The sequence below is a fragment of the Rhodnius prolixus genome, unplaced genomic scaffold (genome assembly GCF_049639745.1).
Source record: "Rhodnius prolixus isolate KJV_2025 unplaced genomic scaffold, Rpr scaffold_7, whole genome shotgun sequence".
NCBI lineage: Eukaryota > Metazoa > Arthropoda > Insecta > Hemiptera > Reduviidae > Rhodnius > Rhodnius prolixus.
In genome coordinates this window covers 27,862,150-27,881,477 of record NW_027411582.1, presented here as the reverse complement: position 1 = coordinate 27,881,477, position 19,328 = coordinate 27,862,150, and the positions used below count along the sequence as shown (strand labels likewise).

Genomic DNA, 19,328 nt, shown 5'->3' with positions numbered 1-19,328 from the left:
ATATTCAATTATAATTTTAGCAAGGATGTCCATGTAAAAGACAAGTGCATGAAATTTGTACATCGTAATGGACAATTTAATTTGAAGGTTATTTCTACATCTTAAATATGTTTCCAATAACCACATACTAACTGCAGACCATGTTATCTCCGCGACAGTATAACTTGTTGCTTGGACAAACAACTGACTTTGTAAATCACATATTGAACTCAGACCAATTCCCCCTTCAATATAATAATTTATATTATTATTAGAACATAAAACTTTACTGACAAATATGTATCTTAAACATAGTAAAATATATAGCGACCTCAAAATTTCGTTCATTTAGGACTTAGCAAAAGTCATGACCTAAAATTTTACAGTAACCTCTCATTCTAGTCCTCAATTTCACATTCTTCCTACAAATTCTTCCAGAATGTTTTCTAAGACGAAATTGGCCCCGCAACTTCAGAATATTTAACACCGTTGGATAATTGTCAATCAGATCACTTCAAATTTATTAGTTTGTCTACATCATCCGTCAGGCATAGCATGTAGTTGTAATTCTACATAAAATTTAAATAATTCCTTAATCTGTAAACAGAAAGAGTAAGAAATCACATGGGTTTAGCAAATAAAATGTTTTTAAACTTCAAGAAGATGTGCGGCTTCCTTGTAAGTTGATGTGGAAAGCTTCGGCAGCTGTTTGGACCAATGTTGACTGTTCGCAGATCTCTGTTTTCGATTAAGTGGGACATGAACAGAATGTTTTCTATTGTTGCTCCAAGAATTCGCTTCTAGAGCTCCGTTAGTAATGATGAAAATAAGAATTGGGGACACCCTGAGATGAAATAGATCAGAGCAAGCACTTGTACATGCAAGAGAGCCCTCTGTTTTAATTTCAGATTAAAGAATATCGTTAAGTCATTTGGGAGAAAAATGTGTAATACAAGAAAACACAAAATCAAGTTGCAATACTTCTCCATTTTGAGTGCAGAAAAAGGAAAGTGAAAATATAAAAGAATAAGATAAAAGTCGAATCTATGATCAATAAATTTCAATTTTTTCGGTCCCTTGCGAAATTAAAGTAGAAGGAAAGATTAAAATTGATCATACCCAGAAAATAGGCAATAAAGAATGCCTTTAAAGTTTTGAACAGATTGTGTAAGTAGGCTGTAAAAGTGTGCTCAAAGTAGGGTTGTTAATATTAAATAAAACCAGTTACGGAGACATGAAGAAGAAAATAAAGATGGTAAAAAAAGATAGAAAATTTTAACAATGCTTTTCACCCCTTTTATAAGAAGCAGAGAGAGAGAGAGAAGAGTTGGTAATAAACGTCAATTTGTATCACGAAAAGTTTACTTATAGCACGCTTCACTATTTTTTAAAAGAAGGGGTGCAACAAATAACAAAATATCTAAGGTCTTAGTAGGGAGAAATGGCTGGCGTGGTGGCAAGGTCCCTTGCATAATGTTACGTGACTTTTATTTTTATAATAGCGATATTCTTGTTTTAACGATTAATATAATTATTATAATGTAACTGAAGAGTGTTATTTGCTATTGTTGGTATTAAACTGAAGGCAACAGTAGTTTCCTGCTCAAATACAACTGTGGTTCTTGTCAAACAGTTGAAATTTTATTTCCAAACTGTTATTTTTTTATAAAGATATTATTCCGGTTTGCCTTCTTTAATATACATTATTTAAATTGTGCCAAGTTCCTGCTGCTTCAAGTCCATAATCCTTATTTCAATTACTGTTTTGACTTGGACCTTCCTCCACTTAGTTTTCTTAGGAATTCTTATGTTGGAGGTGGTCAGGCGCAATACTTCTGGACAGGATTTGACAATTTCTTGAATAATTACCTACCAATGGATAATGTTGCTTGGTGCAACTGTTGTACACCACTGAGAGTAGTTTACAAGGATAATTTTCATCATGTGCCAGTTCGTCCAGTCCTGAACTGCTTACGTTAGCGCTTCTTCGATGGTCCACTGTTGATGGATTCTGACTTAGTGCTCTACTTCATGTGCTTTCTTCAGTGGCAGCGGCAAAATGACTTAACAACTCCCAGACAAGCATGGTTCGACCTTGTGGATCATACTGTTTGTTTAATTAGTTATTAATTTAGAGTTTTAATATTACTGAATATAATTGAGACCAGCTGATGGCTTTAACTGTTAAATCCATTTAACAGTTACAACCTGGGAGGTTGGCAGACCCAGGAGGCTGCAATTAATATAGACAGCTGGAAAAGTCTCATTGATGTGGCCAGGACTCACCAAAGATTGTAATTCCTCGGATATAGATGTGTAAATATATCTGTACATTTCACATTTCGTTATTTACATTCTCTTAGTTATTTTCTGTTTTAAAGATTGTAACTTATCTCTTTTTTCTTCCTTTTTTCTCTTTAAGTTCTGTAAACAGTACTTATTTTATTACATTAATATTATTATTGCTTTTTATTATGAAAATATATTAAGAATTAATTCTTCATTCTTAGATTGTTACAGAAGCTTGTATTTTGTTTTGTAATTTAATAACCTTCCAGTAGTTTGGACGGCTTAAACATGTCGAGAACCATTTTAACATATATTGTAATCTATCTCTCAATTAAATAAACAGTTTCTTATCTATTTATTTTATAACTATTGATCTAAATTGCACGCCAAATATCAATGTAATAAATAGGCATAAAACTTATGTGATTGTTTAGATTTATCTTGTTTGCCTAAAATGCAAGCACGCATTCGGAGCAAATCATACCAATACGATGAACCACAATCATTGCGATTCAAGAGAAAAATCTCATATTTTAAACACACAATAAAAATAAAAATTAGAGCATGTTCTTTTATGAGGTTGTTGTAGTCGCCAATGTGAGCGATTGGCCTAGATGCCCCTAGTAATAGCTAAGGAGTTGTCTTCCTAGGATTTAAGCCAAATTAGTAACCCTATTTCCCTGAGGATCTGACCTATCTCACTTCTTGTGGTACCCATCTTTTTCTTCACATTCTAAGGTCTACTCAACATACCAATTCTAGGCAACATTCTGAGTCTCAACAAGCTTTGAAGGAAAGCTGAAGAAAAAAAGTATTTAATCTGTCCTTAATAAAAAGCTCCTCTTAGAAAAAATATAAAACAAAGGTATACTACGCTCCAATGATATGCGCTACCTGAGAAAGGCAAAAGGTTAAAGAAAACTTTGTTGTGGCTAGGAAGCAACTAAAATGATTCGTCTTCAGAATTGGCGAACACTGGATTTATCTGAAAAGCGTTGGAACTCTTGAGGTTACTAAGAAGAGGCAACGAACTAGCCAAAGGCATTTCCAAAAAGGAGGACTACACTCTATGGGTCAAAGTGAAAAAGATAAGTAGTAGGTAGCGGACACCATTTGAGAAATTCAACATAGTGGCCCAACTGAAAAATGAACGAACATCTACTTCTTCCAATATATTAATAATTAAAAAAATAACTTTTAACCAATTAGAGTCAAACACTTCTGAAAGATTTAATAAATATAATCATATTAGCGAAAGATAAGGGGCGTTAAATAAGTCCTACAAAGTCGTTTATTTAAGAAAAGTATAACCTTTTTTACAACATAAATTTGGAATGTGTTATGTTAGTGTAAGGTGCCAAATTTGTTTTTTACTATGAAATAAAAGTTGTTAGTAAAAGGAGCTATTCATGTTATTACTATTTTATGGGCTTGTATAGTAACTAAGTAATCTCACTAGCTATTACAAAGAGATGAACAGAGGTAAAGGTCATGTGGGTCACTCCTTTTTTTATTACGAACAGCAATTTTACTAACAAATTTTCACTAACGTGGAGTACAAAGTAATAGCCTATTTTTTCAGGCGGGGCCAATTACCAATTAGGTGTCATGGACGGATGCGGAAGTTCAATTAATCCGACTAGAAACAGTTTTAAAAAAACATACTTCGACGGATAAAATCAACGATCGATCACTGCAGACTCAACCATATTTTCAATATTAAATAAAAATATATAAATTACTAAATAAATAAATTTAAAGCGAGTAATCTCACTTGATTCAATTAAGATGGAAATCGTAAATTAAGACTTGTTTTATAAGTGGAAATTTTACTTAACAGTTATAACAGAATTACATAAGTCAACACACAGTTCGAAAATTAAACATCCTAGCTCTCAAAAAATGCCAATATAAATCAATTTCTGTAAAAGTAAAATAAAAATAAATTTAAAAGAGAAAATTACAATAATGTTTAATTTGCATATTTAGTGAAACAAAGCTTGATGAAATGAATTTATCAAAAACACTTAAATATACTTTCTAAAACTAAACTTACGTTTATCAGTAAATGAAAAAAGAATATTTGTACGGCATTACTGGTTACTAAGAAAGAAAAAAGGGTCTTCTAGCAGCAAAAGGTATGAAAAGAATAGTATTAAGGTATGAATAACTAAACGTTTCGCTCACAAAACAATACGAACAAATATTCTAGGTAGTTCGTAAATAAATACTAATACATTGCCAATGGCTTAACCATTAAGCTGAAAACCACTTCTGCATTATGAACACAGATTTATTCCAAAACACTGAAAACATTTTTTAAAAGAAGATCTTAGCATTTTGCATCTTTCCTAATTTATAAGGAAACAAGACAACCTTCAACATAGAAATGCCTAACCTAACCAAACAAATTAATATAAGAATTTCAATCACACGACAAATTTATCTGGTAAAAATTGGCTGGGAATTAGAGGCTTAATCAATGTTTTTCTTTTATGTGTTTTAGAATAAAGCCAGTATCTCGACGAAGAATCTTAATCTACATTTTAATTCAAATCTGACTTTAAAAGCCCTTGAAATGAAAATCATGCTTCAAAATTAAGTTGTTTTTATTTACTGCTTATTAGTGACCTCAACTTTCATGACCTTCGAGCGTAAAAGAAATTTTTTTCCCAAATACACATTTAATGCCATCATTTCATTTTCTTAAGTGTTATTAAACATGTAAAAAATAAAACGCTATTACCTTAAATGTTTTATATGAAGAAACAACATAAAAATGGCCATCTTCAAGCTCTTCAAGTAAATGTTTTCTTTCTCCATCCAATGAAAAAACAAATCTAGCACCTCTTGGTAGATCCATTCTAACAGATAATTTATCAAGTAATGCTTCCAGTGTACCGACGTCCCTTCCTGGCCTAAATCTGAACTCCAAACCAGGAAAATATGGGTCGCCATTTTTATAGAATGTCACCTGCACATATTAAAAATAAATTGAAGGTTAATAATTTTGTTTGTGAGGACATTTTACATTGGCAAGTGGGCAAATAAACTGTGGTGAACATTGATGATAATTTCAAAGAAATATTTATTAATTTGTTGCTATTATATTGCCTACTTCTCTGTTTATTGACCTTTACGTTTTCTATTTTCTTATTTTAAACTGTGGTTGAGTGTGGGTCTTCAAAAACAACATTAACTAATTGCCAAATGTTTCGACACCTGTTTTCCTCATAGGTTCTGATAGATATGAAAAGTCTACTACGTTTGAAAGTCTTTACTAATTAGTAAAATAAAAAATACGCAACCTTAACATGTTAATATTAAATAAAAATTATGACACATCAAGTACCTATCTACGCTTGAATGAAATAGACTTCTGTGACCAGCGAAGATTTCGTAAACTGGGCCAAACAGCTAGAATTAGCCATCAGTTGGTTATTCGTTATTCATGTCTTCTGTTTGTGCTTTTGGCTAGAGATAGCCGAGTTTTTTTTTTTTTTTTAAGAATTTGCCTCTTAATATTTCATATCATAACATTCAGTCTCAAGACAAAATCAACTGTAGGTCGATCTTGTACATTTGGTTTATACATTTTCAAGATCGTTAAAATATGCAGAGCTGTACAATGTGAGTTACACAAGTGTTGACAAACCAGCTATGAAAAGTAGAGGATAGATTAGAGTCACTCCAGGGGGAACAAATCACCTTAACGATTATCGTAGACCGTAGACTCATATTTATTGATACGTAGCTACTTAATCTTTCATAATTCACGAAACCATTTAAATTATTTGATTAATTTATTTTACATAATTATTTCTCATTTTCCATTTTACTTCCACAATACAACAGAATTACACTGCCTAACTAACTAGGAAAGAAGGGAAATGATTTTCTTCTGAGCTTCCATATTAATAACATGAGGTTATAGACGGTTATAAATGAGGTTATTACCAGCAAGGCTTTACTGCAAGGCTGATTAAAAACAATAAAACTTTAGTACTAATGAGACCAAAAGACATGTTATGGCTAAATCTAGATGTGATTTAAACTATGGACCCTACTAGACCTATGAGGCTCGAATAAAATTAGTGTCTTTTGGCTGATGTTTCTACAGCACCTAGTGTTCTACTCTATTCTGGTTGGGTCTAGAAATATGTTTGTTCTCAGCTTTACCATTAAAGTCCTACAACATAAAAGTGTCTTAGTTCGAAATGATTGGATAGAAATATGGTTTACAGTGTCAAGTTTCGATTTCTTGAACATTTTTGGACAGTTTTTCTTTTAATATAAACTAACAAATTTTTTCTACTCACAGAATCATAAAACAATTCCATAAAAAGCAATTCCAAGAATAAGACACAAACGAAATGCTTTATATTACAGCAATATAGCATGCAAAAATACTAAAGCAAATTATGTATGAGCAAGTCATGGAGGTGAGAGGGCAATGTATGAATGGTTATGCTATCATTATGCATGTGTATATGCATGAAGTTTTACTAACAAACGAAGAACACATGAGAATGAACGTCATTCGACAAACTCGCGTGACCTAAACCACTGTTATATAAATATAGATAAGTAAAACAAACTGCAAATCTTCCTTTAATCCATCCTTTTAATTTTTTTAATTTGTAAATCAACTTATCAATAGGACGATTTAAATATTTCCCATTCGTCAAAAATGAGATATTAATAAATTATAGTTAGTTTATTCGGCGCTAATGACCAAGCTGTCTATGCGCCTGTAAAAAATATTGTAATTTATAATTACACTGATAATTTTTTGTTTAATTTTTTCTTGACTTAAAGCAAGAAATAGTGTGTGAGTATATTAATGTTTCAAAAGGGTTGGCCTATAATAATAAAAATTAATTAACGGTTATCAAGATGCGACTTAACGAACTTTAGAGTTCGATTTCCTCTACGTTTAGTCTATCAAAATTAAAAGCTGAAATGGTTCTCCTGATAGAGTCTCTTCCTATTAATAAATGGCAGCTATTCTCCAGTGGCCAGTAATCAAGTTTCCATCCACACCTTCCTGATTAGTTAAAAGGTTAGTTCCACCAAACTTTATCCTTCTTGGCATATCATCTTTCTCCAAATGGTCCTCCATTCAAACTGTTATTTAGTCTCATTTTCTTCAATACATATGCTTCTCTAGATAAATGGTGCAAGTTAATAATCAATGGAAGAGGAACCAATATTATTTCCATAACTCTGGCCTTTCATTAACACAACTCTCAAAGCCAAAAGCTCCATGTCTAGGTCGCCCTGATAATATCGTAGAAATGAATAAGGATACGCTTATCAGTGTATTTAAAACTAATAACCTTATCTTCGTGGTGTTATAGTTCTCAATGAAACCTCCTCCTAAACATTCGTATATTCTCCAGCTGTTTCTATGATTGCGCTTTATAATTACAAATTCCTAAAATACTTTTAAGATCCTAGACAATGATATCCAGTCAATTGAGTCTTTACCAACCTTCCTTACAGCGCCATCTAATCTTAAGTTTTCTCCATTAAATATCTTTGAGTAAGAAAAAATAATTTCTTGGTCTTTCAACTTCTTTCAAAAAAGTTTTTGATGAATTATTTTGTTGCGGAGATTTTGGATGCGTAAGTTAGAGAGTGGATTTTTCATCTTCCTTGACATTCTATTCTCCACATTTTCTGATCGACTGAAAATGCAGCCTTAATTTTTTATTGATTCGTTATACGGTGAAGATTATTTGAGAGATGAGATAACTACTTCAATTTTTTGAATGGTACGGAGATTTTTTAATTAAATACTTTATGTAATAAATGCTTTTATCAAAGAAAACAACTAAATACTTCATTTAACCTGAAAGTAATTTTTTTTAACTTCAATGTTTGGTTTTAATAGTCTATAGAATAACTGGGGGCTATTAAATTGTGTCAACTTGTGTAAAATATCATCTCATGCAAACTCTGAACAAACAAGAAAACCGCTTCAGAAGACGTTTATTAGTTCACTTTCAAAGAGTTTAAAGAGAAACACTTCTTGCGATAAGATTAATGAGTAAAACTAGTCAAGTCAAGGAACTTAAATGAATAACACGCAATGCCATTTTAAACGTATGAGATATTTATAAATACTTAGAAACAAAGACAGAACACAATAATTGTTCAACAAATGGATTTCATATAGTTATCCAAACGTAAAGAAGTGGCCAAAATAAGTAACCATTATCAGTTCTTTCTACTAGAACGTTTAGGCCTAAATTCGACAATTAAAGATGCAATTTTTCTAAAGTTATTTCAATTTCCTTGAAAAATTTATTTTTTAAGGGCTCTTCTACTTAAAAAGATAAACAAAACAAGAATCTATTAATAACTGTAGTTTTTCCATTATTTTTTAGAACCAAAATTGGATGCTGAGTTAGATAAGAATCCGCGAGGATCGATCATTCGGCCTATAATATCGAGACCCAGAGGATGTGTTACCTCCTAGTTGGAGTAAGTACCCCACAAGTCAGTCAGTTTGATTAGACTAAAAAGTTTGGAGAGAGTCCTGTATTTACTTAACCAAAACCTTCTTCGAATATGAATGGCTGGGTGTTCCTATATTACGCTAAGAAAAATTTAAGAAATTCCATCAATTAAAAAATGTGTCAGAAAAAGAATATTACGTGAGACCCATCAGGTCATTTTTATCGGGCAAGACTTGGATGATGAAGACAAAAAAGTTGAACTGCTGCTGCATTCTAGTGGCACCAAATTCAGTTTTCTATCGTTCAGTTTTATATTTCTTACATTAGAGGTCAGCAGACATTTAATTCTGAGTATAAACTACTCAAACGCTTTTAAAACAAATTCAATAGCTTTTTAATAAAATATTACAATGAATTTCAGAACATTTATGGCTTTTTATTGCGAACATCAGATTCGAATGCAATAATAAAATATCAGAGTTTATCCGAGACAGAGCACACAGACCGAACATGCTGGACGTTTTCACAATTGCATTTATCTGTGATGGTCAGCACATAAGAAATATCAAGAAAACAAAAAAAGAAGAGACACTAAATTTTAGAAGACACAACTAAAACAGCCTGTAAAGTTTTTTTTTTCGTGCAAATTGAACGTCTTTAAAGGAGAATTAACTAAACTATTTACAACCTCAAATATCTACTAAGCCGTGGTTCCATACATTCAAGGAAAGTAAAGAGTTTTATACTTTAATAAGAAGGCTTCAAAATATCCGTGCCTACCTGATTAAAAATTAATACGAAACACATAATTCTAGCCGACGAACACAAATTCTAGTACGAGTAGTAGGGAAGTATTATGGAACTCATAGTTAAAGCTCGATGTACGCTTCCTCTAAGCCCAACATTGTGACTTAGTTTATCGTGGTTTTGGATATAGGTGGCTAGTATCAATTAATTTCTAGGGTTTCGATGGGATTAATAAAGGAACTTCTTCAATTCCTTATAAATTACTTAAGACTTGGAGGAAGATTGAAAAAAATAAATAAAAGTAAAATATATAAACAGAACAAATCATAATCCAAAACGTTTTTTCCAGAGTAATCATTTAAAAAGAAGGAAACTAAAATAAAAATAGAGATCTCTAAATCAGAGAAGATGTTGAAATGGGGTCAGTTGACGTTAAAATCAATGGTCTAAGGGTGGCCTTACTTTGAGATTAGCATAAACCCATGGAAACTTACCTATACAGGTGAATACACTACAGTTACATACTAACAGCGATAACATACCTTTCATTGTGCAAAAGTATTTTCACTTTCACTGTCAGGGCGGAAATTTACTTCGAGTTTATACAAAATGTTTATTAATTTATTATTTTGAAAGTTTATAAACAATGGATTTCCCATTTCAAGGTCACAATCTAGATAACGACACTTTATAATTCTAATCTTATAACAAAAGCAAACCTTGAAATAAATTATCACGGACAAAGAAAATGGGTAGCCAAAAAAATACTGTTGAGGCAATTTCTCACTAAAAAATTTGTTGCCTGCCTTGCTGTTAATTAACTTAATTAATGTTTAACAAGTTACAAAGATTTAATAAAAAGCTCTATACAGGGAGAACCAGTAAGTAAAGTAGATTGCCTTAAAATAAGGTTACAAATTGCACTTTAGAAAAAAAAAAGTGAAGGTTTATTCACCTTCTTTTCTTTTTCAACAGTTTAGTTGTGTGAGAAATTATAATTTGGAGTAAGTACGTATGAATATTTGTTTATAAAAATTGCACTTGTTTAAAATATTTCCTAACATTTTCTCAAATATTTCAGAGAGATCAGAAGTAACTTTTTTTTTAAAAGTGCAATTTGTAACCTTTGACTTCCTTATTTTAAGACAATCTACTTTAAAAATTGACTACTGGTCCATCTAAAAGAGTTTTCAATGAATTAAACAACTTGTTAAACTAACACTGTTGAGTGCTCGTGAACACGTTTTCTTGTAAAACAAACGTAATTTCTCATACGAAGATAAAAGGAATCCTGGAAAATGATATACCGTTTGTGAAGCCCATTAAACAAGGAAACTTTTATAAAAAGTGCCAGCACCTAGGTCTGATAATGATCACATAAGGGCCTAATGAGTTTTCTTCAAAAATTTCGATTACTTTTATTTTTCCATTATCCAGAAGGAAGATTGAGGCTATTTGGAGGACAACTTATGCTTCGAAATGGTATCAATTTTTAGAAAATTTATCTGTCTTTCTAACCGTGTCATCAGAATCGAATTCGGACTAAAACTTTTTGAGTAATAACAATTTTATTGGGAAAAAGTAATGATTTTAAGTAAATGATTTTAGAAAAAAAATTAAAAGTGACGTCACTCAAGAACAGTGGAAAATATGAAGTTGGCCAATACGTCATTGAACTCCACTTAAGATGTACTACACACAGTAGGCCTATGAACAATACTTACTGGTTCACCCTGTATACTAACAGACCTTAGCTCTTTAACACTCCATTAAGCCAATGCCAATTTCATGATCTTATCATAATTATAGCAACAATAGGGCGACAAGTGATTTCTCCTAATTTTAAATATTATATAAAATATATAATCACTACAGTAATACCAACCTTTCTAGCTCGCCAATAATTAAGATTATTGTATTTAGCTTCATGTGCTGTAGGAGCGCCCCTTGATTTGGGTCTGGGCGCTGTATGCGGGGGCATAATTGATGAAGATTCACTGCCTCCAGGACTGGGAGGCCTGCTTCCCCAATATCCTCCACCTCCGCCACTAATTACTGTCCTAGGTCGTACAATAGTCACTTCCCTCTATAACAAAAATTAGATCATCGAAATAAGTAAAGGTTATAAGTAAAAAATAAAAATGGTAAAGAGCAGTTAATTAATGAAAATATTGTGATTATTTGGAATTTAGGGTTTTGATTTAAGTTTATTTAACTAAGTAATTTTAAGTGGTAGCTTTAAATTATTCATTAATTTATTCTAATAAATAGTTTAGTTGAATTAATAAGAGAAGAAGCGGTTTTGTTTCTTTAAAATAACTAACTGATGTTTCTGATATCGAAGATAACCTACTTCACTTCTTTCAAATTACAGAGAACAGCACCGACTTCTTTGTGCTTCAGACTTAGGAATGCCCAATTTAAATTGGCTTACTTTTAAAAAAACTGAAATTAGGGTTAATATGACCTAAACACAATGACGGTATCAGGCACCTTTTTTTTTTAGAGGTTCTACTTCTCCTCCTAAGCAATTTTGCATCGCTTATTGATGGACTTTTATCTACTCCGTCTTTACCTCTCGCATGCTCTGCATGCAGCTTCTCCAACACTAAACCACAGATTTTTTTTTGAGCAAAATTACTCTACAATACTATCCAAAATTAGTAAAACCTCTATCAAAGATCAAAAACGATCAAAAATCCGAATCCATGAACTCGTTATAAATATTTGTAGCATATCTATGCACGTTTTTGACTAGATTTTTTTGTAAAAACGAATTTAATTTAATTGAAATTAAAAAAATTCATTTCTAATTATCTAAATTAACAATTTTAAAACTTAACCAAGAGAATAAGAAATTAAAAACAAATTACCATAACAACAGTAAACTGATATCTATTTGAAGCTGTGGTCGATGTTGCATAAGGATCATCGCAATATCCTTTTAATTTTAATAGTGACGTCATGTTGCGTGTAAAATAACGCACAGAACCAATTGGTACTAATATTGGTACGGTAGTTATAATTGCTTCCATGTTTAACATTGACGACCAACATCAATACTTATGTTCAGGTTCTGTATTCTGTTGACCTGCAGAGAAAGTCTCTATCACTGGTACCGAACTATTACTAATTGTTGAATTTATAATAAAAAAGGTTACCGTTTAGAAAGAATATTGCATAAAAAATTGGACAGGAACTGGAAGAAGATTTTGTTGCAAGTTTTAAAGCTAAAAACTACGTTCATTAACGTTTATTGTATGCAAAAACTTGAAACTATCCAAAAGATTCATCAGTTCATCGAGCTGAAGGCAACAACCGCCGTATTAAACCAAAGTAGTTTCTTAAATGCCTATCAAATTTATAGAATGTGTTACCGAATTCAGGCGTATTGTATTTACTTACATATGTATGTACATTATGAACCTAAATCTTTCATAAGCTTTTACTTTTCAATTCATTTTACAAGTAAACCAACATGGCCGATTTTTGTCACTGAATGTACATGAAAAAATAAATAAAAATAATAATAATAATAAGCGATAATTACTTTGCTGTTGATGTAGAGCTACCATTATGAAACAGATTGAATGAATATAAGGGGTGACTCTTTCTAAACAAGTGAAAACAATTAAAATCTGACCAACCTATTCACCTAGTTGATTGTAGATTACTTAACCTAACCCCTGTAAAGGAACATTAGGTGGGCATTGACCTTAAATTAGCATGCCCTTACTGGGTGAGTCACAAGGGCAACTGTGCTATGCACAACGCAATTGTCTTAATATATAAGGTACTATGAAATTACATAATACAAAGGGTAAGTATTGAACTTACTCAACAATCACCTATTTGAATATGTGTAATAATAATAATAATAATAATAATAATAATAATAATAATAATAATAATAATAATAATAGTAATAATAATTTTGGAGGGGGCCTTACATTAAGGGGGCTAACTCCTCCCCAATTAGATGTACAGCGTCGAGACCCCCAAAAGGCACATCTACATAAAATTCCCAATCGAATGACACCTCATTCATGAAAATCGGTTCCAGCGTTTAGGCGCTACGTTGTTTACAAAAAAGGTAACAACAAGAAGAAGAACAAGAACAAGAACATTTTTTGAAAAAGCCGTTTTTGCTCATTTTTGGCAACTTTTTTCTCGATACCTATTAGATCTGGGTTGTTGCAAAAAAATTACAGCTATAAAGGAGGGTTTGCCCTATATTTTAAAGAAAATTTGGGAATTTTATCTTTTGTAGAAAAAGAGAAAAAAATTGTCAAAGTTGGGTGTTTTTCAACGTTACGCTTTTTCGTGCAGTTTTTGACGATCAACCCCTGTAAAGGGAAGGGATTAGCTATGAGGTTAGCATACTGGACTCCCACGCGGAGGTCCCGGGTTTGAATCCAGCAGCTGACCCTTAGATTTTCTCTTCCTTGGAGCTTCTTACAGCTCACTGTCCGGTGATGGACAGTGTTGTCTGTAACGAGAGAACACTGTCCGGAGGCCGGCAGTGCACTGGAAAAAGCTCCGGGCGCTAATGACCTCAGCTGTTGATGCGCAAAAAAAAAAAAAAAAAAAAAAAAATAGTAATAATAATAACAGGGAAAAGATTAGCTGAGTGGTTAGCAAATGAATACTGGATTCCAACGCAGACTGAATTCTATGAATTTGAATCCTGCCTAGAAGTTGACCTATACGTATTATGAAATAACATCAAGAAAAAAAGTACACAATATAATTTTACACAATGAAAATTAAAACAATTTTAAAACTTGATTTTTATGTTTTCTAATTGATACTTAGTGGTTTCTTAATTTAAGTAAAGAAAAGATAATAATCAATCTTCTTCACACGAACTTAATTGGAATATATATACCCTCAACTTCTACTGTGTGCTAGTATTCAAAAATCTTGTCATACTTGTGGGGAACAGATTAACACTTTCCATCACCAGAAAGTGAACTTGTAAATGGCTCTTCGGAAGGGAAAATCGAGGGGCCTGCAGCTGGATGATTCAAACCTGGGATCACCGTTATCTATTTCTTTTTTTCCCTAATCACTCAGCCAATCCCTTTTTAACTATATTATTATTAATTATCATACATATTACTATTATACTACGAGGGTCGTTTGAAAAGTCCGTGCAAAAATAAAAACTACTTAATTTTTTGGGGTAAACCTTTTTTATTTTTCAACATAGTCTCCTTTTAGGCTTATACACTTCGTCCAACGCTGCTCTAGTTTGTTGATCCCTTCCGAATAATAGGATTTGTCCAAGTCTGAAAAATAGCCATTCGTTTCTGCAATCACCTCCTCGTTTGAATAAAATCTTTTTCCCGCCAGCCATTTCTTCATATTGGGGAACAAATAGTAGTTCGAGGGAGCAAAGTCTGGAGAATAGGGGGTATGTGAAACGAGTTGGAACCCTATTTCCATTAATTTTGCGACCACAACTGCTGAGGTGTGAGCTGGTGCGTTGTCGTGATGGAAAAGGACTTTTTTGTGGGCCAATCGTGGGCGTTTTTCTTGCAGCTCGGTTTTCAAACGGTCCAATAACGATGAATAATATGCACCTGTAATAGTTTTACCCCTTTCCAGATAGTCGATGAGGATTATTCCTTGCGAATCCCAAAAGACAGTCGCCATAATCTTTCCGGCCGAAGGAACGGTCTTCGCCTTATTTGGCGAAGATTCCCCCTTGGTAACCCATTGTTTAGATTGTTCTTTGGTCTCAGGAGTGTAGTGATGTATCCATGTTTCATCCACAGTGACGAAACGACGCTTAAAGTCCTGCGGATTCTTCTGGAACAGCTGCAAACCGTCCTTGCAACACTTCACACGATTTCGTTTTTGGTCAAGCGTGAGCAATCGCGGCACCCATCTTGCGGATAGCTTTGTCATGTCCAAATGTTGATGCAAAATATTATGTACCCGTTCATTCGAGATGCCCACAGCACTAGCAATCTCACGCACCTTCACTCTTCTGTCATCCATCACCATATCATGGATTTTATCAATGATTTCTGGAGTAGTAACCTCAACAGGGCGTCCAGAACGTTCAGCGTCACTTGTGCCCATATGGCCACTCCGAAAATTTTGAAACCACTTATAAACTGTTCTAATCGAAGGTGCAGAGTCACCATAATCTTTATCAAGCTTCTCTTTAGTCTCCTCAGGCGTTTTGCCTTTCATAAAGTAGTGTTTAATCAACACACGAAATTCTTTTTCGTCCATTTTTTGAAAATCACTCGACTTCCTCGATTCAAACGAATGCCAAACACAAAGAAATAGACCGATCTGGCTGAAACTTGGTGTGTGTTCTTCCAAGAGATGCTACTAACTAAACATAACCTCGATACGCGCTAGTAGTGCTATCTCTCTGACTTTGCACGGACTTTTCAAACGACCCTCGTAGAATGAGATAACCCTAACCATTCTTTCACCAAGAAGTTCGCTGCATTTAATATTTTTGTAGCAATGTATCAAATTGAAAGTTCCAGATCAAATCAAAGTTTATGAGCATTGGGTGTGCTTATTTACAGTTGTCCTTCGTATTTGTTAAAAATGCCCTTAAACGCTATGTCACTGCTCATGAGAAAGCCAGAAGGGCCCTGAGAATGTTTATTATTTTTCAAAATATTAATTTATTAATTTCCGAAAGAGAAATTGTTGAATTTGTTCACCACAAATGTTAAGAAAATACATAGAGGTAATCATTGAAAAAGAAAGTTGCTTAAAAAAATAAATACAATATTATTCTATTCTTATAGAGTCAGAAACGAGAAGTGGACACCATTTTGAAAAATATCCATGGAAAAAAATAAGCAAATAAAGCACGAAACAACCAACAATAACGCAACAGAGCCAAACAACCTTTCACTAATTGGATATCTGAGAGTGGAGGTCGAGTTTCTAATGATTTTTTATTGGTTCGCCGCAAGAAGTGAGGGAAGTTAGGCACTGAGGCCCGTCCTTGGGAGCCTCTCTGGTAATCTCTCCCCCCTCTGTTCCAAACACCTTACTAGCTCTGGCTCACCAAGGTTATTTCCTACGTCATGCGATTTCTATGCTGAACAAATCTCATCCATTCTATATACGTCGTTAAGCATAAGAGACATAAATTAGGTCATTAGGCAAAATCAGAGGGCGAATTGTGAGTAAAAAGTTTAAAGAGAAAACAGAATTAAAAAAGAAGTGGATTTTTAGGAAAAGCAACCAATTTGCTCAGAAAAAGTTTTGTTATTAATTTTTTTACATCAACAATCCTATCCGGTAGGTGACAAACTTGTTGATTATCTCATCATAAAATGGTTACCTTTTAATTAATTATCAGTAAAACTGCTTGTGAAAGATGAGAGTCTATCTATAGGACAGTTTCACTTTTAGTAATAGTCTTTTATGAAACTGCCTACAAAATATGGGAGGCTCCTAACCCAACTCTAGAAAACAGTCACTTCTAAGTAGTACTCTATTTTCCTGATCTGCCTGGGCACAATGCAATATTCATGGCTTTTAACTGTCCTAGATCCTCCCTTAATATGTGGACAATGTCAAATATCTTAATCCTGGTCTTTAAGAAAGCAAGATGGGCCAAATAATGGTAAACGGTTTCTTGCTTTCAATCATGTACAGTACAGAAGGCAATCGTCCCTCTTCTAATGCTATTCAGGTGACTCAAGACTTTATACCTTAATTGAGATTGCCAAGATAGGGGTTCTTCGGGTCCACAGTAAAACTCTTCCCTTGAAAGTATAGCAAATCTTTTGGCCGTCAATATCTTGAAAGTTTTAGAGTTCCAGAAGAGCCAGGTGGTTCAAAGCATTCTCTGCATTTTCTTATTAGCTTAAAATCCTTAGCTGTGTTTAGCTTGGGTTTTTAGAGCTGACTGACACCCATATCATATCTTATCATCAGTAAATTTTTCTAGATCCTCTTCTGCGCTTCCAGCAATCTATTATTCCAGGTAAATCTACCTGGGAAAATTGTAGCGAATCGCCCCAATGCCTCAGTTCCGCTCATAACTACATGATTCAGAACACCACCTCCGGGAACCATCTGTAAAGCAATTGATTACATTCTCGATCTTCTTTAACGTTTGCAATACTTTCTCTTACAAAAGTAAGAGCGATTAATAAAGTAATATTCGTTTAATTCCAAGGTTGGATCTGCAAAGCTTAATACTATCATTACTTTTTATGACATACATTTGGATTCAATTGAAAATGACCCCCATTCTCTGGAACGTGTCATTCATTACTGGTGACGAGTCTAGGGTGTTTGAGTACGACCCAGAAACCAAGCGCCAGAGCATGGAGTGGGCACACTTCAACCTCTCCAAGGCCCAAAAAAAGCAAGGATGGCCGAAGTCGAAAATCAAATGCATGCTGATTTGTTTTTTCGATATACACGGGGAATCGTCCACAAAGAGTTTCTACATCAAGGTCAAACGGTCAATCAACACTTTTACCGAGAGGTTCTTGAAAAACTTCGAAAAATAGGTCATTCGTGTGAGACCAAACATCAAGAACAAGTGGGTGTTGCATCACGGGTAATGCTCCTTGTCACACAGCAATTTCAATAAACAGAGTTTTTGGCCAGTAAAAACATTCCTGTGGCTCTTCAGCCTCCTTATTCGCCTGACTTGAGTCCTTGTGACTTTTTTTTTCTTCCCGAAGTTGAAAAATCACCTCAAGGGAACTCATTTTGGGGCAGTCGAAAACATTCAAACGGCTGTAACCGACCAGCTGAAGGCTATTCCAGTATCGGAGTTCGAGCACTGCTATGAGGAGTGGAAGAAACGTCTCCAGCGCTGTGTGGCTTCAGAAAGAAGTTATTTTGAAGATGACAATATAGAATTGTAATTCTTTTTGAATAAAAAAATTTAAAAAAAATCAGTCTCATTACTTAATTTACAGACCTTGTACAAGTTAATTGTAATAAACTTAAATTGTTGAGATAATGTGACGAACCAGCGACTACGAAAGCAAATATAGAATTAGATGTACCGCGGAAAAGGGTTGGGAACACTGGTTTAGGAAGAAGCTTTTGAATCTTTTCTTCCTCTGAGTTCTAAAATTAATTTTCCTAATAAATTGTTTCCAATAAAAGTAAAGTAATAATACACGAGTGCAATGGCAGAATATAATTATTACATTACCCAGCGGCATCTTGAGGATATATCAAAATTGCACATTGACACATTCACCCGCACTAACTTACAAGACAAAAATAGTAAAAAAAGTAGTAGGTTTGTAGGGAAGGTACCAGCTCTTCCTAGGAGCTTCTTACAGCTCACTGTCCGGTGATGGACCGTGTTGTCTGTATCGAGAACACTGTCCGGAAAAAAAAAATCAGTCTCATTACTGACTGACTTAATTTACAGACCTCGTATTATCAGGCATATTATGACGGGTGGAATCAATTGTTTGATTCATTGTTTTTATTAAACAAATAAAATAGCGATTTTAATTTAAATGTTCGTAAAAAAAGAAAAGAAATTATTATACTAATTATATGTATCACTAACTGTAATGTCATTCGAATGTAATATCGTGTCAGGACAAGATTGAGGTCACGAAAACTGTTATGTATCGGGTACATCACTTATATTTCTCCCCTTGAGAAGTGGAAAAGTAGGTTTTTTGTTTTTAATGATTATTTAAAGTAGGCCAACATTTCTAAAGGCTAAAAAAAAAATAAGAGGTTGGTAGTAAAGAATTTATTAAAATGAAGGGCCGTTAATGAAAACAAGGTTGAAGAAAAATAACATGCTATGTAACGCTAAATACACATTTGTATGCATATTTTAAATGAAAAATTTACCGAATTAATAAGTGT

The 19,328-nt window shown here is 33.4% G+C and overlaps 1 protein-coding gene across 13 annotated transcripts in view; it reads right to left on the bottom strand.

The window, feature by feature from the left end:
* DCX-EMAP (Doublecortin-domain-containing echinoderm-microtubule-associated protein) overlaps positions 1-19,328 on the bottom strand; it is a 96,727-nt gene that overhangs the window by 21,586 nt on the left and 55,813 nt on the right. For 12 of the 13 annotated variants that reach the window (XM_074114678.1, XM_074114675.1, XM_074114679.1 and 9 more), the window contains 2 exons: positions 11,365-11,565; positions 5,015-5,242 (listed from right to left, as the gene is read on the bottom strand). In XM_074114678.1, coding sequence (XP_073970779.1) covers positions 5,015-5,242; positions 11,365-11,565 — 429 coding nt within the window. Of the gene's footprint in view, positions 1-5,014; positions 5,243-11,364; positions 11,566-12,352; positions 12,485-19,328 lie in introns of those variants that run through there. The other variant, XM_074114685.1, reaches the window with a different exon arrangement.